The 27494-nt window shown below is 41.8% G+C and overlaps 1 protein-coding gene across 3 annotated transcripts in view; it reads right to left on the bottom strand.

The window, feature by feature from the left end:
* Positions 1-27494, bottom strand: part of pop1 (POP1 homolog, ribonuclease P/MRP subunit) — a 77438-nt gene that overhangs the window by 14101 nt on the left and 35843 nt on the right. For 2 of the 3 annotated variants that reach the window (XM_068031146.1, XM_068031147.1), the window contains exons 10-14: positions 26442-26535; positions 23525-23639; positions 21572-21691; positions 5887-6002; positions 1571-1762 (exon numbers count right to left, since the gene is read on the bottom strand). In XM_068031146.1, the coding sequence (XP_067887247.1) occupies positions 1571-1762; positions 5887-6002; positions 21572-21691; positions 23525-23639; positions 26442-26535 (637 nt within the window). The remainder of the gene's footprint in view (positions 1-1570; positions 1763-5886; positions 6003-21571; positions 21692-23524; positions 23640-26441; positions 26536-27494) is intronic. The other variant, XM_068031148.1, reaches the window with a different exon arrangement.

Raw genomic sequence — 27494 nt, 5'->3', positions numbered from 1 at the left:
AGGGAAGAGTAGGGGGGGGTGGGGGGCTGAAGGGGGGTTGGGAAAAAGAGAGAGAGAGAGAGAGAGAGAGAGAGAGAGAGACGCAGAGACAGAATAGCAGAGGGTCCGATCACATTCAAATACTTTTGTGTTTGGAAATTGTGCAAGAGTATTGACTAGTTGCCAATAGTAGCATCTCCATCAAAAAGGGTGAAAGGGATAAACTGGACAACAATAGACTATCTGCCTGAGGTCAGTAGTGGGCCAGATTCTAGAGGTCACATGGAATAAAATTAATCGTCACTTAAAAATACTTGGGTTAATTAAGGACAGCCAGCAAAGATTTGTAAAAGTCAAGTTATGTCTCTTAAACTTAAAAAAAGTTCCTCGAGGAAGTATTTCAATGCATTGATAAAGAAAGTTTAGTAAATTTTCAAAAGGCATCCAATAAGGTGCTGCATATGGGAGGCTTATTGATAAAATTATAGTATTAAGAGTGAGACTGTATGGGTAGGAAGTTGGATGGATGACAAAAAACATTAGTGGTTAATTGATATTTTTGGACTGGAAGTGTGCAAATAGTGGCTAGCCCCATTGTTCGGTGCAGGCACTGTTGATCTTCTCAATATACAAGTAAATAATCTGGATTTGGATACAAGTGATTCAATATTAAATGTTACATACAAAACAAAAAGAGAGCATGGTTAACTGTGAGGAAGATTGTAGGCCACTTCAGAAGGACATAGGCAGATTAGTAGATTGGGCAGATAGATGCTAGATGAAATTTAATGCAGAGATGTAAGGAGAAATTTTAGGACTAAAGAACAAGAAGACAACATGTAGACCAAATGGTAAAACTTTAAAAGTAGTACAGAAACTGACAGACTGGGAGCAGGGCTTAGTGAGATTTGTTGCTCTACTACTTTTAAAGTTTTACCATTTGGTGCACACGTTGTTTTATTGTTCTTTAGTCCTAAATTTCTCCTTAATTCAAACATTCACTAAACTGACACCTAATGATATAGGTTTTGCATTATCTCGTTGCATTTGTAATTAAAAACCTCTTTTATAAAACCTAGGATGCCATTTGCCTTTTTTTTTTTAAAAACATCTTTATCAACTTTTCTTCTCACTTGTAATAATTTGTCTCAGTAATGCTCAAAATGATGAGTGACGGTTTCCACTGATTGGTCAGTCTATAGAGTAAATAAATTTAAATAATAAGCAAAAGAAAGAATGAAGCGACAGCTTAGGAATTTTTTTCTTTATACACTAGGTTGTTAGGACATGGAATGTGCTCCCAGAAATAAAGTATAGGAAGAATTCATAATAGCTTTAAAAATGCAAAATGAATATACATTTGAAAAATAAACAATTATGAAGACAACAGGGGAATAGAACTATTTGAGACAGCCAACACAGCAAGGATAGGCCAATTTGTCTCCTTCGGTACCACAGAATTCCATAATTCTAGATGTGGAAATGACTTCAGAGACCCAGCCCAGAACCAACGTTGATTTACTACCAAGAACAATAGGGGGCATCTTAAATATGCAGACTTTAAATTGAGTATTACAGTATGCATTAATACCAAAGGGATCCAGAAAGCCATTCCCCAGCCTTTTGGAATTAGGATATCCCAGCCGCTCCCCCAACCAGTGTTCTCTTGTCCAGTCATCTTCCCAGGCTGCTGCACGAACAGGATTGGAATCTTGGATTCTTGCAGTCCGAGATCCAGATGAGTCCCAGGGACCAACAGTTTGCTTCTCATCCGGTTCAGTTCCTGGAACACAATACAAATAACAGCATCTTAACTTGAGAGAAGACAACACCACTTTTCTTTCATTTTAAGGTGTTTGTAAATTTTAAAAGACCTAGTTTACTTCCATGAGATGACCAAAGAGACTTCTAAAGCTTTACTGTAGATTTGTTTTACAGCACAGAAAGAACCTACTCAGTCTATCATTTCTTTACCCACTCCAAAACTATACCATTGCCCTACCCTCCTCCCACCCCCATATCTCCCTCTGCTTCAATTATTTCTCTCTTCTTCCCTTAAAAAGATGTAGCCACCTTTGCCTTAAATGCTCCCTGTGGAAAAGCATTCCATATAACACTTCAACTAATCATACAAATCTAGACCTCATTATGTAAAACATTCACAGATCAAGCACTCTCCATATGCCCAGATTTTGGGTATGTGCTCTTAGCAAGCCTGGCATTAAAAACATACATTTTAAACAGATAATTTGCAGCAAATAGTTCAATAATCATGACTAAATAGGAAATAATTTCACAATTCTGAAACAAAGGCAGAAAATCACTGGAAATACACAGCTGGTCAGTCATTACCTGTAAAGAGAAAAAAAATAAAGGGTACACAATTGAAATGTCATGCCCTTATCAGCTCTGTCCAATTGGGGCTGCCATGAATCATTGTATGAATGATGCTACTACACAGGATGCAGAATAGTTAATGATTTCAATTCAGCATTCCAAGAAGTCATTTGTAGTGAGATATAGAAAGAAAATTGCTGTTAAGTGGAACATGACACTAAAATACTGAAAATGACTATATACACAATGTATGCAGAGGCCAACATAACCCAGCTATGAAAACATATCTGAGATTTAACAAACTGGTTTAAAACATCACATGCCACATCAATGTACAGCCCAGAAAATTTTTTCAATGTAATGATATTAAAAACATACTAAATAGCAGTGATTAGAATCAAAAAGCTAGTTATCGAAATGATGGCAGATTTCCTCTACAGCAAATGCTTTTAAAACCCATTATTTTTGCAAAGCATAACTTGTGACTCAATCAGATCTTGAAGAATTAAGATGGGAGGGCACATGCATCGGTCTGTATATGACTGTCTTGCTTAGAGTTAAAAAGGATTTAAAAAGTACTGTAGTTCGAAGAATTGGGGGAGGTAAAGAGTACTAATTGGTGCAGGGCCTACTAATTAGTAATACAACATATTTGAACAGTACTAAGGTTTTCAAAACACGTTGTTATGAGTGTTACATTTTTTGTTAAAACTTGGGACTCTATATTTAAAAAACGATAAAAGGATTTCATAGACATTGAATCATCTGGAGATGCATGCATTTCAATTTTTTTAAAAAAGAAAAGGTTTGGGACTGAGTTTGACCTGTGTGTGGAATGTAAACAGTTACTGGAAAGCACCTGTTTACAAAGAACCCAATAAGGGTTTTTTGTCTGACTAAAGAGACAGATTTTTACAAGCAAGTGACAAAGGAGTGATTTATGGTGGCCATGTGACTTGTTTCTGGAAACGTTTAGTTTCAATTTGAACTGTTGTTGTTTCTGCCTGGAGAGGAGAAAAAATGCCCACTTTTCTCTTTGAAAATGAATCCTGCTTCTCTCAAGAAACCCAGTATTTCCATTGTGGCAGATTCCCATTTCCTCCAGTCTCTGAAGAATCCCTGCATCAAGCTGTATTGTTGCCTCCTGTGTTTGAAGAAATCCTGAACTTTTGCAGAAACCTTGCATCTTTAAAAGATTTAAACCGAATGTGTAAGAATTGACACCTGTTGCTGCACATCTGATGGAAGACCTATGTGAAGCTTCTGCAGTTGACTTCCTTTGAACACCTACCCAAAACAAACAGTCGGTTCATCAACCTCACCTGGAAAAACTTCGAGTGACATCCAACTATTCGACTTTGGGGCACCTTGACAAACCAAAAGACTTCCTTCTATATCTTTTCAGTAAAAGTTATTTCTTTTATTCCTTCTATTTCTTTGTAACAGCTATGAACAAAAATCTCTTCTTTTTCCCGGTTAACCAGTTTTTGGATTATGTGCATGTGCGTGAAGGCTAAAAGACAAGGAGCTTTAATATCTCAATTCGCATATGTATTTACTTCATTATTATAAAACCAAGTCTTGACCAATAAACAGATAATTTTGTTGTTTATTAAAGAAACCTGGTTGTGTACTTTATTCTGAGGACAAAGAGTATCTAATTGGCTGTTTCGGCAAGTGGGAAAATTTATTGATATGCTGTGACCTGTGGAGAAGTGGGGCTGTATTAACAGTGCGCTCTTCCCACCTCAGTCATAACAATGTGCGGATTCAAAAAATAAATTTCCAACCAGCATAAGAATTTTACACAACTTTCCGTCATGGCTCAGCAAGTTTATTCAGATAGCAACTGAGCTGTACAGGAATAGGAAAGTCCCAAGTTTCATCTCCAGTATGTGCTGAATTGTTTCAGACAAGGCTATATTTGGCCTTACCATTCCTGGCAAAGGAAAAAAGGAAAAAGAAATGTCCTGATCAATAGGCAGCAACATGTGCTTGAAGCAACCATGTGTGGATGCTGGGTGAAGACAGGATCAGGCTCAGCTGTGATGAAGCCACAGTCAAGTGCACAGCTGATTGGGTGTGAACATAGATGAGGGGTATCAAAGAATTGAAAGGAAAAAAGTTCCATATCATTTTACACTCCATTAAGTACTTCTCAATGTCGTCTCTGTTGTAACATAAGATTTTAATAGGGGCAGGAGCAGGCTATTCGGCCCCTCTAGCCTGCTGTGCTGTTCACTACGATCATGGCTGATCGGACTGTGGCCAAAACTGCACTTTCCTGTCTGCCCCCATAACCCTCGACTTCCTTGTAGACTTGTCTAGCTCAGCCTTGAATATATTCAATGACTTAGCCTCCACTGTTCCCAGAGGAAGAGAATTCCAAAGGTTAAAGACCCTAAGAAATTCCTCATCTCGGTCTTAAAACCCTTATTTTAAAACTGTGCCCCCAGGCCTAGATTCCCCCATGAGGGGAAATATCCTCTCAGCATATACCCTGCCAAGCCCCCTCAGAATCTTTTGTGTTTCAATAAGATCGTTCCTCTAAACTCCAATGAGTACGGGCCCAACCTGCTCAACCTTTCCCTATACAGTTGTAGCAAGACTTTCCTACTTTTATACTCCATTCCCCTTGTAATAAAGGCCAACATTCCATTTGCCTTCCTAATTACTTGCTGTACCTGCATGCTAACATCTTATGATTCATGTACGAGGACACACAGATCCCTCTGCAGTGCAGCATTCTGCAGTCTCTCTTCATGTAAATAACGTTCTTTTCTATTCTTCCCATCAAAGTGGACAACCTCACATTGTCCTACATTATATTCCATCTGCCAAATGTTTGCCCACTCACTTAATCTATCTATATCTCTTCGCAGACACTGTGCCCTCCTCACAACTTGCATTCTTATCTTTGTATAGTGTGCAAATGTGGCTACAATACACTTGGTCCCTTCATCCAAATCATTAATATAGATTGTAACTAGTTGAAGCCCCATTACTGATCCCTGTGGTACACCATTAGTTAAGTTTGCCAAACTGAAAATGTCCCATTTATCCCAATTCTCTGCTTCCGTTTCTGTTAGGAAATGTGGCAACCAATTTGCACACAGCAAGCTCCCACAAAGAGCAATGAGGTAAAGACCAGACAATCTATTTTTGTGATACTGGTTGAGGGATAAATGTTGGCCCAGGACATCAGGGAGAACGCACCTGCTCTTCTTTGAAATAGTGCTGTGGAATCTTTAATGCCCACCTGTTCAATATCACATTCGACAATGCAGCAGTCCCTCAGTACTACACTGGATTGTTGGCCTAGGTTTTTGTGCTCAAGTCTCTGGAGTGGGTCATAACTTGAAGACCTTGTGATTCAAGACGACAGTGCTATCAACTGAGCCACAGCTGACCTGAAGGTGGTGGTATGAAAGCTACAATGAAACTACACAGCAGCACATGTCAGTCTTACAAGCGAGTGGGAGGCGTGGGAAAACATTTGAAAAAAAAATGTAATCGTCAAGAATATTTTCCAACTGCAATTATTTTGTTCTTTCATTGCAGTCAAATTACCTGTTCAGAGATTTTAGTTTCTGTAACAATATTTCGAATACTCCGGTCCCAGATCTGACTTTGAGCACACTCTGCACCAATGCCGTTCAGACACAACTCCCTGATTTTTTCCAGATCTACAATGGAAGAGGAAAGTAATTACAGAAAACACATGTGCCAGTCACAAATTTGTACAGAATTCAAATGTGTTTGAAACTTATGCTGTACATTTACAAGTAATTTAATGAGCAGAAAAGCTGTAGGGGTAGAAGAGTGGAAAAGAACCAAGAAACCATTCTTGTGGGCAACTGTAACCTTAGCTATGCATTCAGTGGGTGCAAATGTGTAGTCAGCTGAAATCAAACCCTAGTCAATATCCCTTTTGACAAGTTTCTGAAAAAAGTTTGCTTTCCGAAACAAAAGTTGAATTCTACCCGCTGTTCTATGAAATAATATTTCAGCCACACAATGAAATTCACCCTGCCTCAGTTCAAAAACTGAGGAAGACAAGGCTGTAATTTATTTTTTAAAGAGATCTTCAAACTTCCTTAAAATGTTGCAGGTAGCTTCACAAGTTTGAAAAAATAGCGATGGTTACTGTGATAAACAGTCTGCAGAGTGTGAAGGGAGTTTGGCAAGTGACTGAATTTTAAGGGTTAATCTCTCAAGACTAGTTTTTGTTTTGTTTACATCCACCAATTAATTGAAATTCCTGTTTCAGTTAAGTGGTAAGTTAGGTTTCTTGTAGTTTTAAACAGGGGTATACTAACACGCCGCGCGTAGCCGCATCTAGTTTATTAGGTAGTTAGCTTAAACTAGTTTCTGAGCTCTAGCAGAGCAGACAGCATTATTTTCAGAGTATAAATTGAGGGGACTCTCAGTGCTTCTTGTCTGCACTGAATGTTGCTGGAGGGCACAGAGTGTTAAAAAGGGAGTTTGGTAATTGAGAGAGTTTGGGAAGGCGTAGAACTATAAATTAAGAAAATAAATTTGAGTGCATACAGTGTAAAGTGCGGGTTTTGGTGCATGAGGAAGGGGCTTCTTTCTTTCTTTCCTCTACCTTTTTTCAGCCTCCTGTAGCTGCCTCTCTCTTCAGTAAAGGGGAAGAAGTGGATTGGTGAGGGCAAGTTATTTTACACCTCACCGTAATAAAAAGTTTTAAAAATTACATTATGGCAGGCCAGTTCAGCCAAGTGGAATGCACGTCCTGCGGTACGTGGGAAGTCATGGACACACCACGAGACCGAGTCAAGAACACCTGCACGACGCGTCACCGGCTGCAGAAGCTGGAGCTCCGGTTTCACTGAGTGGTAGCTATTGGTGCATCCGTGAGGCAGAGGATTATGTATATAGCACGTTTAGGGATGCGGTCACACCGCAGATTAAGAGCATGCAGTCAGAGGGTGAATGGGTGACTGCCATGCAGTCTAAGAGAACCAGGCAGGTAGTGCAGGAGTTCCGAGTCTATCTTGCTTGCTAATCGGTTTTCCATTTTGGATACTGGGGAGACCGATGGTTCCTCGGGGGAGTGCAGCCACAGCAAAGTCTGTGTCACCACGGCTGGCTCAGCTGCACAGGAGGGGAGGAAGAAAAGTGGAAGAGCAATAGTGATAGAGGATTCAATAGTCAAGGGATCAGACAGGCGTTTCTGTGGCAGTAAATGTGGCTCCAGGATGGTGTGTTGCCTCCCTGGTGCCAGGCTCAAGGATGTAACGGAGCAGCAGCAGGACATCCTTCTGGGGGAGGGCGAGAAGCCAGAGGTCATGGTCCACATTGATACCAATGACATAGGGAGAAAGAGGGATGAGGTCCTGAAAGCAGATTTTAGGGAGTTGGGAAGGAAATTAAAAAGCAGGAGCTCCAAAGCAATAATTTCAGGATTACTCCCAGTGCCATGTGCTGGCAATAGGAGGATTGATAAACTGAACATGTGGCTGGAGAATTGGTGCAAGAGGGAGGGCATCAGATTTCTGAGGCATTGGGACCAGTTCTGGGGCAGGTGGGACCTGTACAAGATGGACGGGCTAAACCTTAACAGGCCCAGAACATCATCGCAGGGAGATTTGCTAGCGCTGTTGGGGAGGGTTTAAACTAGCTCATCAGGGGGATGGGAACCTGAGGCGTCACTCAAATTGGAAAATAAAGCTGGTAACAGGAGGTAGAAAAGTAGCAAGTGACATTAGAAGGCAGGAGAAACAAAAGTGAGCATCAACTAGACTTAGAATGCAGAATGTCAAGACAACAAGGTTAAGGGCACTCTACATGAATGCACACAGCATTTGCAACAAGGGAGATGATTTAAAGGCCCAAATAGAGGTAGATGGGTATGATCTAATTGCCAAAACGGAAACGTGGCTACAGGGTGACCAAGACTGGGAACTGAATATTCAAGGATATTCAACATTTAGGAAGGACAGGCAAAAAGGAATAGGAGATGGTGTTGCGCTGATAATAAGGGTTGGGATCAGTACATTAGTAAGGGAGGATCTCAGATTGGAAGAACAAAATGTGGAATCTGTTTCGGTGGAGCTAAGAAACAGCAAGGGGCAGCAAACATAGGAGTTATTTATAGGCCACCGAACAGTAGTGGTAGTGTGGGGCATGGCATTAAAAAGATTAGAGAAGCATGGAGCGTGGGTAATACAGTAATCATGGGTGACTTCAATCTGCATTTCTTTTCATTCATTCATGGGATGTGGGTGTCATTAGCTAGGCCAGCAGTTATTGCCCATCCCTAATTGCCCTCGAGAAGGTGGTCAGCTGCCTTCTTGAACCGCTGCAGTCCATGTGTGGTAGGTACACCCAGTGTTCGTAGGGAGTTCCAGGATTTTGACCCAGCGACAGTGAAAGAACGGCGATATAGTTCCAAGTCAGGATGGTGCGTGGCTTGGAGGGGAACTTGCAGCTGGTGGCGTTTCTATGCATTTGCTGGCTTTGTCCTTCTAGGTGGTAGAGGATGCAAGTTTGGAAGGTGCTGTCGAAGGAGCCTTGGTGCGTTGCTGTAGTGCATCTTGTAGATGGTACACACTGCTGCCACTGTACGTCAGTGGTGGAGGGAGTGAATGTTTGTGGATGGGGTGCCGATCATGCGGGCTGCTTTGTCCTGGATGGTGTCGAGCTTCTGGAGTCCAGGCAAATGGAGAATATTCCATCGGTGAATTACCCGCCACAGGATTCCTAGCCTCTGACCTGCTCTTGTAGCCACAGTATTTTAAGGGAGTTATAGAGCTATACAGCACAGAAATATGCCCTTAGGCCCATCGTGTCTGTGCCGGCCATGAAGCACCTATCTATTCTAATCCCATTTCCCAGCACTTGGCCCGTAGCCTTGAATGCTGTGGTGTTTCAAGTGCTCATCTAAACACTTAAATGTTGTGAGGGTTCCTGCCTCCACTACCCGTTCAGCAGTGCATTCCAGATTCCAACCAACCTCGGGGTGGAATTTTTTTTCCTCAAATGCCCTTTAAATCTCCTACCCCTTACCTTAAATTTATGCTAAGGGCAAACGTTTCTTCCCATCTATCCGATCAATGCCCCTCATAATTTTGTATACCTCAATCAGGTCCCCCCTTAGCCTTCTCTGCTCTAAGGAAAACAACCCTAGCCTATCCAGTCTCTCTTCATAGCTGAAATGCTCCAGCCAGGCAACATCCTGGTGAATCTCCTCTACACCCTCTCCAGTGCAATTACATCCTTCCTATAGTGTGGTGCCCAGAACAGTACACAGTACTCCAGCTGTGGCCTAACTAGCGTTTTATACAGCTCCATCATAACCTCCCTGCTCTTATATTCTATGCCTTGGCTAATAAAGGCAAGTATCCCATATGCCTTCCTAACCACCTTATCTACCTGTGCTGCTGCCTTCAGTGATCTATGGACAAGTACACCAAGGTCTCACTGACCCTCTGTACTTCCTAGGGTCCTATCATCCATTGTATATTCCACTGCCTTGTTATTCCTCTCAAAATGCATCACCTCACACCTCAGGATTAAATTCCATTTGCCACTGCTCCACCCATCTTACCAGCTCATCGATGTCGTCCTGTAGTCCAAGGCTTTCCTCTGCACTATTTGCGACACCAATTTTAGTGTCACCTGCAAACTTACTGATCATACCTCCTATATTCACGTCTAAATCATTAATGTACACTACAAACAGCAAGGGTGAAAGCACCGGTCCCTGCGGTACACCACTGGTCACAGGCCTCCACTCGCAAAAACAACCCTTGACCATCACCCTCTGCCTCCTGGCACTAAGCAAATTTTGGATCCAATTTGCCAAATTACCCTAGATCTCAGGGGCTCTTACCTTCTCAACCAATCTCCCATGCGGGACCTTATCAAAAGCCTTACTGAAGTCCATGTAGACTACATCAACTGCTTTACCCTCATTTACACATCCTCAAAAAATTCAATCAGGTTTGTTAGACTGGATCTCCCCCTGACAAAGCTATGCTGACTATCCTGGATTAATCCCTGCCTCTCCAAGTGAAGATTAATCCTGTCCCTCAGAATTTCTTTCAATAGTTTCCCTACCATGTCAGACTCACTGGCCTGTAATTACCTGGGTTTATCCCTGCTGCCCTTATATGGCTACTCCAGTTCAGTTTCTGGTCAATGGCAACCCCCAGGATGTTGATAGTGGGGGATTCAGCAATTGTAATGCCATTGAATGTCAAGGGGAGATGGTCATTGCCTGGCACTTCTGTGGCGCGAATGTTACTTGCCACTTATCAGCCCAAGCCTGGATATTCTCCAGGTCTTGCTGCATTTCTACACAGACTGCTTCAGTATCTGAAGAGTCGTGAATGGTACTGAACATCGTGCAATCACCAGCAAACATCCCCATTTCTGACCTTATGATTGAAGGAAGATCATTGATGAAGCAGCTGAAGATGGTTGGGCCGAGGACACTACCCTGAGGAACTCCTGCAGTGATGTCCTGGAGCGGTGATGATTGACCTCCAACAATCACAACCACCTTCCTTTCCGCTAGGTATGACGCCAACCAGTGGAGAGTATTGCCCGATTCCCATGGACTTCAGTTTTGCTCTGGCTCCTTGATGCCATACTCGGTCAAATGCTGCCTTGATGTCAAGGGCAGTCACTCTCACCTCACCTCTCGAGTTCAGCTCTTTAGTCCATGTTTGAACAAAGGCTATAATGAGGTAAGGAGTTGAGTGGCCCTGGCGGAACCCAAACTGAGCGTCACTGAGCAGGTTATCACTATGCAAGTGCTGCTGACACCTTCCATCACTTTACTGATGCTGGAGAGTAGACTAATGGGGCGGTAATTGGCTGGGCTGCACTTGTCCTGCTTTTTGTGTACAAGACATACCTGGGCAATTTTCCACATTGCAGGGTAGATGCCAGTGTTGTAGCTGGACGAACATCTTTGCTAGGGGTGCAGCAAGTTCTGGAGCACAGGGCTTCAGTACTATTGCTGGAATATTGTCAGGGCCCATAGCCTTTGCAGTATCCAGTGCCTTCAGTTGTTTCTTGATATCACACAGTGTGAATCGAATTGGTTGAAGTCTGGCATCTGTGATGCTGGGGACTTCAGGAGGAGGCTGAGATGGATCATTAGTTCGGCACTTCTGGCTGAAGATGGATGCAAATGCTTCAACCTTATCTTTCGCACTGATGTGCTGGGCTCCCCCATCATTGAGGGTGGGGATATTTGTGGATCCACCTTCTCCAGTTAGTTGTTTAATTGTCCACCACCATTCATGGCTGGACATTGCAGGACTGCAGAACTTAGATCTGGTCCGTTTGTTATGGGATCGCTTAGCTCTGTCTATCGCATGCTACTTACGCAGTTTGGCACATAAGTAGTCCTGTGTTATAGCTTCCCTAGGTTGACACCTCATTTTCAGGTGTGCCTAGTGCTGCTCCTGGCATGCCCTCCTGCACTTCTCATTGAACCAGGGTTGGTCTCCTGACTTGAGGGTAATGGTAGAGTGGGGATATGCCAGGCCATGAGGTTACAGATAGTGGTTGAGTACAAATCTACTGCTGCTGATGGCCCACAGCACCTCATGGATCCCAGTTTTGCATTGCTAGATCTGTTCGAAATCTATTCCATTTAGCACGGGTAGTGCCACACAACACGACGGAGGGTATTCTCAATGTGAAGGCGGGACTTCGTCTCCACAAGGACTGTGAGGTGGTCACTCCTACCAATATGGTCATGGACAGATGCATTTGCAGCAGGCAGATTGGTGAGGATAAGGTCAAGTATGCTTTTCCCTCTTGTTGGTTCCCTCACCACCTGCCGCAAACAGAGACTAGCAGCTTTGTCCTTTAGGACTCGGCCAGCTCGGTCAGTAGTGGTGCTACTGAGCCACTGTTGGTGATGAACATTGAAGTCCCCCACCTAGAGTACATTCTGCGCCCTTGCCACCCTCAGTGCTTCGTCCAAGTGGTGTTCTACATTGAGGAGTACTGAGTCATCAGCTGAGGGAGGGCGGTAGATGGTCATCAGCAGGAGGTTTCGTTGCCCATGTTTGACCTGATGCCATGAGACTTCATGAGGTCCGGAGTTGATGTTGAAGAATCCCAGGGCAACTCCCTCCCGACTGTATACCACTTGTATCGCCACCTCTGCTGGGTCTGTCCTGCCGGTGGGATAGGACATACCTGGGGATTGTGATGGTAGTGTCTGGGACACTGTAAGGCATGATTCCGTGAGTATGACTATGCCAGGCTGTTGCCTGACTAGTCTGTGGGACAGCTCTTCCAACTTTGGCACAAGCCGCCAGATGTTAGTAAGGAGAACTTTGCAGGGTTGACAGGGCTGGGTTTTCCGTTGTCGTTTCCAGTGCCTAGGTCGATGCCAGGTGGTCCATCCGGTTTCATTCTCTATTGACTTCATAGTGGTTAGATATAACTGAGTGTCTGGCTGGGCCATTTCAGAGGGCATTTAAGAGTCAACCACATTTCTGTGGGTCTAGAGTCACATGTAGGCCAGACCAGGTAAGGACAGCAGATTTCCTTCCCTAAAGGACATTCGTGAACCAGATGAATTTTTACAACAATCAACAACGGTATCATGGCCATCATTAGATTAGCTTTTATTTCCAGATTTATTAATTTAATTCAAATTCTGCTCTGGTGGGATTCGAAGTAATGAGAAAGGACTAACTAATAATCTTGGTGTAAAAGAACCTTTAGGGATGAGTGATCATAATATGATGAATTATACATTATGTTTGAAAGTGAGGTAGTTCAATCTGAAGCCAAGGTGTTAAATTTGAACAAAAGGAAATTATGAAGGTATGAGGGGCAAATTGGCTGAGGTGGATTAGGAAAATACATTAAAAGGCATGACAGTACATAGGCAATGGATAGTCTTTAAAGAAATATTACATAGTTTACAGCAACTATACATCCCTTGAAGGCACAAAAACCCCAAAGGTAAAGGCAGTCATCCAAGGATAACAAAAGAACTTAAGGATTGTATCAGATTAAAAGAAAAGGCCTACAAAGTTGCAATAGTAGTAAACCTACGGATTGGTAGGATTTTAGAATACAGCAAAGGCGGAAGAAGAAACTGACAAAGGAAGAATAGAATATGAATGTAAGCTAGCAAAAGATATAAAACTGGACTGTAAAAGCTTCTAAAGGTAGGTAAAAAGGAAACGTTTGGCTAAGACAAACGTGGGTCCATTACAGGCAGAGTCAGGAGAATTTATAATGGGGAATAGAGAAATAGCAGAGAAGCTAAATGATTACTTTGTGTCTGTCTTCACTGAGGAAGATACAAGAAATGTCCTAGAATTAGAGATTCAAGGGATTAGGGGAAATGAGGAATTGAAGGAAATTAGTATTAGTAAGACGGTTGTATTGGAGAAATTAATGGGGCTGAAGGTTGATAAGTCCCCAGGACCTGACATTCTACATCCCAGAGTGTTGAAAGAGATAGCTATAGAGATAGCGAATGCATTGGTAATTGTCTTCCAAAATTCTAGATTCTGGAGCCGTTCCTGCAGACTGGAAGGTTTCAAATGTCACCCCACTATTTAAGAAGGGAGGGAGACAGAAAACAGGGAACTAGAGAACTGTTAGCCTTACATCAGTCGTTGGGAAAATGCTAGAATCTATTCTAAAGGAAGTGATAAATGGATACTTGGATAATAATGATCTGATTGGACATAGTCAATATGGATTTATGAATGGAAAATCGTGTTTGATGAACTTGTTGGAGCTTTCTTTGAGGATGTCGCTAACAGAATTGATAAAGGGGAGTCGGCGGAAGTCTTTTGATGAAGTCCCCCGCAGGAGGCTGGTTAGCAAAATTAAAGCACATGGGGTAGGAGGTAATATACTGGCATGGATTAAGGATCGGTTAACAGGCAGAAGCAGAGAGTAGGAATAAACGGATCATTCTCACGTTGGCAGGCTGTGATTAGTAGTGTACTGCAGGAATCAGTGCTTGGGGCCCCAGCTGTTCATAATACATACCAATGATTTGGATGTGGGTTCCAAGTCCGCAGATGACACAAAACTGGGTGGGAATGTGTGCTGTGAGGAAGATGCAAAGTGGCTTCAAGGGAATTGGACAGACTTGGGTGAGTGGGCAGATGGAATTTAATGTGTAAAAATGGGAGGTTATCCATTTTGGCAGGAGGATCAGATGTACAGAGTATTTCTTTCAGGGTAGAGATCAGAAAGTGTAAATGTACAAAGGGACCTGGGTGTCCTTGTCAATAAGTCACTGAAAGCTAACATGCAGATGCAGCTAGCAATTACAAAGGCTAATGGCATGTTAGCCTTTATTGCAAGAGGATTTGAGTACAGGAGTAGTGAAGTCTTGCTTCAATTGTATAGAACCTTGGTTCAACCACACCTGGAGTAGTGTGTGCAGTTTCGGTCCCCTTACCTTAGCAAGGATATTATTGCCATAGAGGGAGTGCAATGAAGGTTCACCAGACTTGTTCCTGGGATGGCGGGACTGACCTATGAAGAGAGGTTGGGGAAACTGGGCCTGTATTCTCTAGAGTTTCGAAGAATGAGAGGTGATCTCATTGAAACCTACAAAATATTTAAAAGGATATGCAGGGTAGATGCAGCTAAAATGTTTCCCCTGATTGGGGAGTCTAGAACCAGGGGACACAATTTCAAAATAAGGGGGAAGCCACTTAGGACAGAGATGAGGAGAAATTTCTTTACTCGGTGGGTTGTGAATCTTTGGAATTCTCTACCCCAGAGGGCTGTGGAAGCTGAGTCATTGAGTATGTTTAAAGTAGAGATTGACAGATTTCTAAATACCAACGACATAAAAGGGATAGGAGGATAGTGTGGTAAAAAGGCATGGCAGTGGATGATCAGCCATGATCATATTGAATGGCAAGGCAGGCTCAATGGGCTGAATGGCCTACTCCTTCTCCTATGTTACTGAACCAGAAAACTTCCTGTGAACACAAGTACTTCAGCTATCTCAAACAGAATAGTTTGGTTAGCACTTAGGACACATTTAAAGGATTTTTAAAAAAAGTTCGATGAATTCAGACAAACCAAAAGGATGGACACTAACTGGCACCATTTCTAAGTATGATTCTTTAAAGCAGGGTTGTCTAACCTTTTGGAGTTTTGGGCGGGTGGATGCACATGGCAAAACATGGGTTACATACCACTGTACAATATTGTAAGCCCCATACTCAAGAATGCCTGAGCCCTCCCACATGCAAAACAACAAGACATACATTGACAACATGCAATCGTATAGCACTGTTAAAGTAGAAAAACATCCCAAGGTACTTCACTGAAGTGTAATCAAACAAAACTGGATGCTGACAAAAAGATATTAAAAAAATGAGATTAGGACGGGTTGACCAAAAGTTTGGTTAAAGAACTGGGCATTAAGGGTGACCTTAAAGGAGGAGAGGGAGAGACAGAGGGGTTCAGGGAGGGACGGCTGAAGTCATGACTACCAATTATCTCGGCGGCGGCGGGTGGGGAATGGGGAGGCAGAGAGGGAAAAAGATACAAGAGGGAAAAGTTAATGGAATTAACTTCAGTGGTGAGGGTTGTAGGAGGTTAAAACAGAGAAGAAAGAGCATGACCACAAAGGGATTCAAAACAAGAGGATGACAATTCTAAAATAGAGACACGTTGGGGTACTGTTGCTAGGGTAGGTCAGGGTTCTTGATGAGCAGGATTTGATGCAGATAGGATACAGACAGAGTTTTAGATTAGGGGAGAATGCGTCCCTGAAACTTGTTTTTTTCTAGAATTATACAGTACAGAAGGAGGACATTCAACCCACTGCATCTGTGATGGCTCTTTGAAAGAGCTGTCCAATTAGTGCCAATCATTTGCTCTTTCCCTATAACCCTGAAATTGTTTTTCTTTTTAAGTAGAGATCAAATTCCCTTCTGAAATTTACAATTGAATCTGCTTCCATTGCACTTTCAGGGAGTTCATAACATGCTGGGTCAAAAAAATGCTCATCGCCTCCCCCTGGCATTTTTTGCCAATTATTTCAAACTTATGTCCTGTGTTTCCCAACTACACTTTATTTTTCAAAAACTGTACTTCATTGGCTGTATAGCACTTTGGGATATCCTGAGATTGTGAAAGTCACTATACGAATGCAAGTCTTTCGTTTCATAGGATTACATTATCTTCGAGAATATAATCACTGCTTCAAAAGCATTCCCCTCAGTGGTAGAAGTCTGGTTGGGGTCACTAAAGAAGTATGGGAACAGGAAAGAATTCTTCAGTTCTTTAAAATTGCTGGTCCTGGAGGATTTGTAAAGATTGATTTGAGTAGATGCTGAAGTTAGCTAGCACAAAGACTAGAACCAGTAACTTTGTGGGCCAGGTCAAAGAAGCTGGTAGGCCTTTCTTGAACAAAGGAAACATTTTCTCAAATATTATTTAAATTTCCATGGAAATTCATTAGCCTTTACATACTAAAAATCACATTGGAACTGTCCAAATTCAAACTAACACACTGCCCAACCCAACCTAATCCCCATGCAACAATTAAGCCTTACGCTCATCATACATACATTCCCATTCAAAGTTTCTGATACACTTTCTATAAGTACAGTTGAACACAACCAGTTTGCATTGCTTTTTGCATGACAGGGAGGGCGAAGAGAAAAACTTTCACTATTTACTAAAGAAAAATCTTCAGGTTTGTACTGGTCAGAAAAGCTGCTTTTTAAAAAAAGAACGCTCTGAAGATTTGTATCTGCTTTGGTGAAACCATCCAGTTCAAGGGCAGAGCCATAAATCACTTTGGGGTATTTAAATTAAATTATGCCAGGGAGAACACAGCTTAGTCTTTGAAGAGTTGGGGAGAATTTAATAGGTCTAACTTAAAAAAAAGATGCAAAACCTCGGTCAATCGATTAAATCAAAAACAAATACCGTGATTTTTTTTAAAAAACTCTTTCATGGAATGTGGGCGTCACTTTCAAGGCCAGAATTTGTTGCCCATCCTAATTGCCCTTGACAACTGAGTGGCTTGCTAGGCCATTTTAGAGAGCAGTTAAGAGTCAACTACATTGCTGTCATGTAGGCCAGACCAGGTAAGGACAGCAGATCTAAAGCATTTAAGTGAACTAGATGGGTTTTTACAACAATCAATGATGGTGCCACGAAACTATCACTGAGACTTCCTTTTAATTCCAGATTTTTCTTAATTACTTGAATTAAATTTGAATTTCACCAGCTGCCATGGTGGGATTTGAACTCTTGTTCTCAGGCCTTGGCCTCTGGATTACTAGTTCAGAGATATTACCACTATGCCACTGTCTTGCCTGTTGAGGAAAAAATGTTCATAAAGTTTTACAGTTCACAATGTGATAACTGGTGAATGCGATAAAGGATTCATGCCAAAAAATTAGTAGGCTCTGAATTGTTAAACAGAACATATGCTACAAACAATGAGCTAAGGCGAGCACTTTAATACAGGGTTGTCCAACTTTTTCGGGCGGAGGGCCACATTATGAATTTTGCTCGGCCCAGGGGTCCGGTGAGCAAATTAGGAAAGATAAAGGCATTAAAAATTTAACTTATTAAAAACAAACGTGTATCTTTATGAAGAAACTTTAAATAAGACTAATCTATTGACTTACTTTCTCGTCACTATATTGAAAACTGATTTCGTGACATATTTGGCATGGTTTTGTTTGGTGGACTTCTTAGAAAGTCTGAACCTGCCGGAAGACCCCGAGTCTGTTGGGAAATGGCTGTTCCCGATGTCAGCAGCTGTCAGCTTTGAAACTGACAGCACAATGTTTTTAAAAAGGCTGCTCTGTAAGACAACGGCAATGGGAAATTTCTCATCTCCAGTCATGGTGAGGATGAGTAATGGCCCAGAGTACAGTTTACACCTGCGGGCCGGATGGAAACGTTTGGCAGGCCAGGTCCTGACCTGTGGGCCGTATGTTGGACAATCCTGCTTTCAAAATTTCCAGGTTTATGGATATTTTTGCTGTCAGTTTAGATCTATGCAACATACCAATCTACATAAACTCTTGCCGCAAATAGCACCTAGATGGCCTTGCCAGGATTCAAACCTGGAACATCTGCATGAGAAAACAGAGGCTCTCACCGAGCACAAGACCAGCAAAATGTGCCTAAATACTTGCTATTATTGAAATCAAATACTGCAGTAATAACCTCAAACTCTAAGCTGTAAAAATAGGGAGGGGATAAACATAGGCATCCAAACTACTTACTCCATGCTACTTACATACAAAACATATGAAAATGACAAAGGAAAAGCCCAGTGATCCATCCAGCCTGTCCCACACAGTTGTGATGCTTTATGCTATCACACTACACACACTTTCCACACCACCCAGAGGCATGTAATCTCCTGGCAGGAGACAAAGAAACAGATAAGAACAGGGGTCAACTGGGAAGAAAAGAAACTGCTAAATTTCTCTTCAGCACCCTCAGGCAATTAAACTGGCCTGATTTACATTACAGGATACCTACCTGTTGTACTCTGTGATCTCCACCCCGGCCAGAAACATGTCTCGCTTGGAGGAATACAACGAATCAGCATTTATCGCCCGAGCTGGCAACCTGTACTACAGGTTGACTATTGTCTGTGAAGAGAGGACCTGCCTAACATCCAACCTTAGTTCTGCATTTACATTACTTTTAAGCATGAACCCGCATCCTCCCTAACCTATTCAGCTGAAATAATTGGTCTATGTAAATTCAATCTAGCTTCTTCATTTCTTTATAAATCTCAAATCACCATTAAGTCTAAACTTTTCTCAAGTACAGAAACTCAGCTTCTTGAGCTTATCTGGGTAACTAATGCTTTTTAAACTGGGAATTAATCTTGTGGCTCTTCGCTGCACATAAGAACTTAAGAAATAGGAGCAGGAGTAGGCCATTAAGCCCCTCGGACCTGCTCTGCCATTCAATGAGATCATGGCTGATCTTCTATTTCAACACCATTTTCCTGCACTAGCCCCATAACCCTTGATATTTCTAATACGTAGAAATCTATCGATCTCGGGTCTCAAACACAGTAAATAATGGAGCCTCCACAGCCCTTTGGGGTAGAGAATTCCAAAGATTCACCACCCTCTGAGTGAAGAAATTCCTCTTCATCTCAGTCCTAAATGGCCTGCCCGTAATTCTGAGACTGTGTTCCTTGGTTCTAGACTTCCCGGCCAGGGGAAAATATCCTTCCTACATCCACCCTGTTGAGCCCTCTAAGAATTTTGTATGTTTGAATGAGATCACCTCTCATTCTTCTAAACTCGAGAATAAAGGCCCAATCTATTTAATCATTCCTCATAGGACAATTCCTCCACCTCAGGAATTAGTTTGGTGAACCTTCGTTGCATTCCCTCTATGGCAAGCATATCTTTCCTTAGGTAAGGAGACCAAAACTGCACGCAATACTTCAGGCTCTTTTTAATTGCAATAAGACATCTTTACTCCTATACTCAAATCCTCTTGTAATGAAGGCCAACATACCATTTGCCTTCTTAATTGCTTGCTGTACCTGCATGCTAGCTTTCAGTGACTCATGAACAAGGGACTCATGAACAAGGGACACCCAAGTCCCTTTGAAATGCAACACTTCCCAGCTTCTCACCATTTAAGAAATATTCTGTATTTGTGTTTTTTCTACCAAAGTAGAAAACCACACATTTCTCCACATTGTATTCCATCTACCAAATTTTTGCCCGCTCACTTAGCCCCCTTGAAGCGTCTTTGCATCCTCCTCATAAGTCACACTTCCACCTAGTTTTGTGTCGTTGCAAACTTGGAAATATTACATTTAATCCCCACATCCAAATCCTAGATATAGATTGTGAATAGCTGGGGCCCAAGCACTGTTCCTGGTGGTACCCCACTAGCCAACCTAAAAATGACATTCATTCCTACTCTGTGGTCTGCCTGTTAACCAGTTCTCAATCCATGCCAGCATAATCCCCCCAATCCCATGTGCTCTAATTTTGTTTACTAATCTCTTGTGTGGGACCTTATCAAAAGTTTTCTGAAAATCTAAATATACCACATCCATTGATTCCTCCTTATCTATTCTGCTAGTTACATCCTCATTTGGCTAGTTACATCCTCTTCAAAGGCCTCAGATTCTCATTCTTTGTTCCAGTCCACCCCTAAAAGACTATTAAAAGGGAGGAGCGATTTTGGTAAAGAATGAACAAAAGGGATGCAAAATTAACATGTGTCAAAACAGTTTCTCACATTTCACGGATTGGAGGATAGGATGGGTCCTTTCTTGCTTCTGATTAGGTCTCAGGTCCACATACTTTTTGCTACCCAAAGAAGTTTGGCAATAATGTTCAAAGATGACCATGGAATACTAAAGTTTTTATCAATGATTTTGGAATCTGAGTATTGACACCACCATGTCAGAAGACAGAACAGGACTTGGGGCAGGACTGACAGCTAACAGGGTCTATTTTAAAAAAAAGTCTCTGCCATCTGCAACAGAACTCATGAATGAAACTACAGCAAAGTCTCCTGATAAAAGCAGGGTTATTTCTCCAGCACTATGAAGCGAGTGGAGGAGAGATACAGAATCAAAATTTTCTGTGTAAAATCAATCCCGGTAATGTGATCTCTAGGCGGGATTGAGGGAAGAATTACCCAATCATCTCCATTCTGGCTGGGATTAGTGCTGTCACTATGGCAGCTATGATATTGTACTAATGAAGTTGAATTTTCAAATCAAACCAGGACATTTTATTTGTTCAAGAGGAGGTGGCAGTGGGGGAATATTAGGTAAAGTAAGATTTGGGCTTAAGAATCTGTTGAAAGCACAGGTCTGTCACTCATTCTTCATTCAATTGAAACAGAACAGTGAATAAAAGTTATGTACAAAAGATTTGCTTTTCAATTTAAATCTAATGTCTTGAAGAAAATGCATACACAAAATGAGTCTTAAATATAGGGTTTGCAGTATGCAATTAAAACCAAGAACGATGACAAAGAATGTCTAGTCCAAACAAGCCCTTCAGCCTAACAAGCCCACAGTGGTGTTTATGCGCCATCTCATCCAGTTTCATCTCACCTTGTCAGCATAAAACTTTCCATCCCTTTCTCCCTTGTGTTTATCTAACTTCCCTTTAAATGCATCAATGCTTCAACTACTGGCAGTGGAAGGGAGTTCCACATTCTAGCCATACAAAGTCTGTGAATAGAAAACAATTCAGGATCTCTCAAGTTATACTCTGTCACTGGGAGATACTACCTTTAGGCTGTGATGGGTCTGGTATAGCTGTGGTTCTGTTTTTAGGCATGTTTAGACGAGGATCTCCCACAGCAAGTCCAAGTACAGTGCCTGCTGAAATTTCTGCTGCTGAAGCAATACCTTAAAAAGCACAAAATTGTGAAAGTACAAATATTGTGGAAGTATGATTACAGGTTAGAAGTACTTTACAGAAGAGGTAGAGGTAATGGCATGAAACTGTCGGAGGGTCAGTACTGAGGGAGCGCTGCACTGTCTCAAGATGAAAAAGTGAAAATACTAGAAATTTACATATATCCATAGAAGATAATATGTATTTAATGAATAACAACTCTCATTTCTTTACTGCTTGGCTATTATCTCAAGTTTCCTATGAAACCTTTCAAATAACAATACTATATATAAAGGAATCATGTAAGATTTACTAGAGAGGAGCAAAGAAATCAGCAAGTCTTGATTTTAAAAAAAGGTTATTTCTGGAAGGTTCAGCAAGTTGATCTACAGGGGAGGTGGTGGTGTAATAGTAATGTTACTGGACTAGTAATACAGAGTTGCTCTGGGGACATGGGTTCGAATCCCACTATGGCAGATGGTGAATTTGAATTCAATTAATAAATCTGGAATTTTTTTAAGAATCTAGTCTACTGGTGACCATGAAACCAATGTTAACTGTTGTAAAAACCCATCTGGTTCACTAATGCCCTTTATCTGCTGTCTTTACCTGGTCTGCCTACATGTGACTCCAGCAATGTGGTTGACTCTTAAATGGCCTAACAAGCCACTCAGTTCAAAGGCAATTAGGGATGGGCAATAAATGCTGGCACCCACATCTCACAAATGAATTTTTAAAAAATCCCATATAAACCAGGAATGTCTCGGGTTCAATCGGTCAGTGCCAGAACTGCTGAACTAGTGACCAATGCTGGAAGTGTCAAGTGGGGGTTTTGGGTGAAGACATGACTGGGCCTGATTGTGATAGCCCTCTGCAGATCAACACCCTACCAACACTCGCCATCAAGCCTGACTTATCAATTATGCCCACTTGAGCAAGGCCAGTGTTCCTGAAATCCTATTTCAAAGAAATCAATGCCTTCAGAAGAAATGGGGGGGGGGGGGGGGGGGGGCGGAAAATCAGCAAACTTGGCAAAGGGACCAATTTTCTTTTTAAAAAAAGGCCATTTACAGAATCAGATATGCAAGTCATAAAAACACATTCTAAAACTATTCAATTTTCACACTGCATTGATCAACACTAGCCCCACAAGGCTGTAATTTAATATAAAGACACTGACTTCAACAACATGTAATCCAGCAAATAAAAGGAAATTGAGGGGAGATTTAATAGAAGTGTACAAGATTATGACAGGCTTAAATAGTTAGACAAGGAGAACCTGTTCCCATTAACAAATAGTACTAGGACTAGGGGACACAGATTGAAAGTTTTGGGCAAATGATGCGGGGGTGGGGTGAAATATGAGGCAGCACTTTTTTTTTTAAACACAGCAGGTGGTAATGACCTGGAACTTGCTGCCCACAAGGATTGTGGAAGCGGAGACAATCACCGACTTCAAGAGGAAGTTGGATGGCCAGCTGAAAGAAATATAGATTTGCAGGGCTATGGGACTTGAGCTGTGGACTGACTGCATAGCTCCGTGGAGAGCCGGCATGGATTCAATGGGCCGAATGGCCTCCTTCTGTGCCATAAATGATTCTATCACTCTATCCTTCTTATTGCTCTAAACTCTGGCCCAACAACCTAAACATTATGCATGCACAAAGTTGAGAATCAGATATTCTAATTATGGTGTGAATTTATCCTGAATAAATACAAGAATACATACAAGAAGGTGCTCACTAAGTCACAATTCAAATCTACAATTACCAATGAGCAATTTACATATTTGTTGCCAGTTCTGAATCAAACAATTACTTTTTTCCAAGCTCTGTACAACTCACCAGGAAGTAATAGAAGGATGCCTCCCTGACGATTGTGAAGTGCCACGTTTTCCGACCTCCTGCAATACTCTGACCACCAGCAGCGCAATCCCAATTCTTTTGTTCCTTCAGAATTCTAAAGCCAGTTTTAAATCAGAGGACACATCAGAAGAGAAACAAAAAGCAGCATGTGTACAGTAAAACCAGAGCTTAAATGGAATTCAACAGAATGAATGACATTGCCCCAGAATGATTGGAATTTGGCAACATTTGCCATGACAAATCAGTTGGTGTTCACACACCTCCACCCCTCTTTCCAGCCACAGACTAACATACATCAACTGCAACTCCCATTTAAATAGCATTCCTCACACGCGAAAGACGTCAAGAGCATTTTACAATCAGGAAGAAAGTTGGCACCAGCTTGGAAAAGGCAAGAGAAATGGAAAGGTCAGGAATGAAGAAGCAAAAAAGGTACACAATAAATAGGAGAAGTAGACCATATGGACTATAGAGCCTGCTCCGCCATTCAATACGATCATGGCTGAGCTTGGGATTCAATTCCATTTCCTGCCCGCTCCCCATATCCCTGGATTCCCTGCGAGACCAAAAATCTATCTATCCCAGCCTTAACTGTATTCAATGATGGGGCATCCACAACCCTTTGAGTGTAGTAATTTCTCCGCATCTCAATCCTGAATGATCAGCCCTTATCCTGAGACTGTGCCCCTGCGTTCTAGATTCTCCGACCAGTCGAAACAATCTCTCAGCTTCTGCCCTAACAAGCCCTTTCAGAATCTTGTATGTCTCAATTAGATCACCTCTCATTCTTCTAAACTCCAGAGAATATAGACCCAACTTACTCAGCCTATCATAGGACAACCCCCTCATCCCAGGGACCAATTTAGCAAATCTTCGCTGCACTGCCTCCAGTGCAAGTCTATCCTTTCTTTAAATGTGGAGACCGAAACTGCACACAGTATTCCAGGTGCGGTTTCACCAAAGCCCTATACAATTTTAGTAAGAATTCATTATTCCTATACTCCAATCCCTTTGCAATAAAGACAAACACGCCATTTGTCTTCCTAATAGCCTGCTGCACTTGCATGTTAACTTTGTGCTCCTTGTACAAATACCCCCAAGTCCCTCTGAACATCAACACTTACCAGTTTCACACCTTTTAAAAAATATTCTGCTTTTCTATTTTTACGACCAAAGTGAACAACTTCACACTTTCCTACATTATACTCCATTTACCATCTTGTTACCCACTCACTCAACCTGTCTGTATCTCTTTGCAGCCTCTTTGTGTCCTCCGCACAGCTTACCTTTCCACCGAGTTTTGTATCATCAGCAAACTTAAGATACATTACTCTTTGTCTCTTCATCCAAATAATTAATATAGAGTGTAACTAGGTGAAGCCCCAGCACTGATCCTTGCGGCACCCCACTATTCACTGCCTGCCAACTTGAAAATGCCCTATTTATGCCCACTCTCTGCTTCCTACCTGTTAACCAATCCTCTATCTACGCTAATATATTATCCCCAACACAATGAACCTTTATCTTGTCTATTAATCTTTTATGTGGCACCTCATTGAATGCCTTTTGGAAATCCAGATATACTACATCTACTGGTTCCCCTTTATACCCTACTAGTTACATCCTCAAAAGACTAATAAATTTGTCAAACAGGATTGCCCTTTAGCAAAATCATGTTGACTCGTTCTAATCATACTGGTACTTTCGAAGAGGAGGGTTTTGAAAAGAGCAAAAGTCATAACATGGTAGAGGGAATTGGGCAAGAATTCCAGGGGCCGAAGCACAGTGGTCGCACTATACCTATACAGAATATGGACAAAATTAGTGTTCTCAGATTAAACCTCATCGCTCAAGAAGTTAACTCATCGTGAAATTATTGTATACCAAGCAATTAATCACTATATTCTGGTTTGCCACTGTATCAGAGATAGACAGAAAAATGATGTGTGGCGTATATTACTGCAGCTTGAGACATAGGAATTGAAGATAAGCAGCATCGGACAGAGTCCGGTATTACAAAGCTACAGGAGTCACAAGAGCACCCAACACTACACATCTGTTTACTGAATAGCACTTGTTATACTTCAAATTAAAAATACAATCTCCTTCGTTAGCCAGTTTCTTTCCTCTTTAAAAGCACAACAGAGATGGCTGTACACATTAATACCTGATGCAGAAAGTGGTCTTTGAAAGGGCAGCACGGAAGGAACCAGTACTTTGGATCTCAGCACTTTAGTATTACCACTAAATATTTTGCAACTGATTAACAGGAAATAATCTGTTATATTTACAATGCTGTAACATGCATTAAATTCTGTAATGCATACACAAAGCTAATCACAAAGCTTTTAAAAAAAAAAGGCAGAGTAATTTTCATTTCACATTTTAGTGACAGGACATTGGGGGGCCAACACAGTAAGGAACTGACTAACCAGAACAACAGTTAGCAGTATTTTTAAGGGATTGAAATCATGCTTTGAGGTAATTAAGCATTCATACAATTTTTTTCTGATCACTACTTTAACAACCATTAATTCATTTATTTGGAACAGGTTAGTACCTTTTAAAATAGTACACTGTGCGATTTCGTCCCAAACATATTGATGTAGAAGTAGATTGTCATTGTTTTGGAATAACAGTGAAGTACTACATAGTGCCCATGCTAAGTTTCGACTCTCTTATCGTAAAAGATGACACAATTAGCAACAGCAACGTATAACTGCTGAGCCAGAAATGAGCAGCAGCATTGGGCCTCCAGATTTGATGGTTAAACAGGGACTGAGAGAAACAGAGCTAAATATTAAACACTCAATTATAATGAATGCAATGTCTAATTCTGAGGTCATAGTGAAACTCTCATCACTTCACAAAAGGATGTCTTGAAGAAAACACTCACTTTCGGGACAGTAGCAGCTAGTAAAGCTTCGACCATCACACAATGGGACAGAGGGCCAATCAGCCGATACCTCAGGATTTCCATGGTCAGATCTCTGAAATATGATGATCCCACAAGTTCTACATTAAACAGTAATCACATACAATAAACCTATTCACTTATGTGAACATTTGCTGCTGCAAATGTTGCCTTTATTCCTCAACTACACATTAGAACAACTTGTATCTATACAGAGCCTTTAACGTAATAAAACATCCCAAGGCACTTCACAGAAGCATTCCAAAACAAAATTAGACACCACGCTACATTAGGAGTTATTTGGCCAGATGACCAAAAGCTTGGTAAAAGAGGGAGGCTTTAGGAGTGTTTTAAAGGAGGAAAGTGAGAGAGGTGGAGAGGTGTAGGGCAGGAATTCCAGAGCTTAGGAACTGAAGGTGCAGCCACCAATGCTTCAACAATTAAAATCAGAGATGCTCAAGAGGCCAGAATTAGACGAGCAGAGCTATCTGGGAGGTTGTGGCGCTGGAGGAGATTACAGAGATAGGGAGGGGCCATGGAGGAATTTGAAAACAAGGATGGGAATTATAAAATAAAGACATTACTTGACCGGGAGCCAATGTAGGTCAGTGAGCACAGGGATGATAGGTGAATAAGACTTGATGCTTGTTAAGACATGGGCAGCAGAGTTTTGGATGACCTCAAGTTTATGGTGGAGAGAACATGAGACACCTGCCAGGACACGTGTTGGAATAATGAAGTCTACAGGTAACAAAGGCACGAATGAGCGCTTCAGCAGCAGATCACCTAAGACAGGGGTGAAGTAGTCATAGAATCATAGAGAGATGCAGCACCGAAACAGGCCCTTCGGCCCAACGAGTCCATGCCGACCATCAACCACCCATTTATACTAATCCTACATTAATCCCATTTTCCCTCTCACATCCCCACCTTCCCTCAATTCTCCTACCACCTACCTACACTAAGGGCAATTTTTACAATGGCCAATTCACTGATCAACCCGCAAGTCTTTGGCATGTGGAAAGAAACTGGAGC

Source organism: Heterodontus francisci, chromosome 5 (genome assembly GCF_036365525.1).
Source record: "Heterodontus francisci isolate sHetFra1 chromosome 5, sHetFra1.hap1, whole genome shotgun sequence".
NCBI lineage: Eukaryota > Metazoa > Chordata > Chondrichthyes > Heterodontiformes > Heterodontidae > Heterodontus > Heterodontus francisci.
Note: the sequence above shows the minus strand (reverse complement) of the source record. Positions and strands in the feature narration are given on the sequence as shown.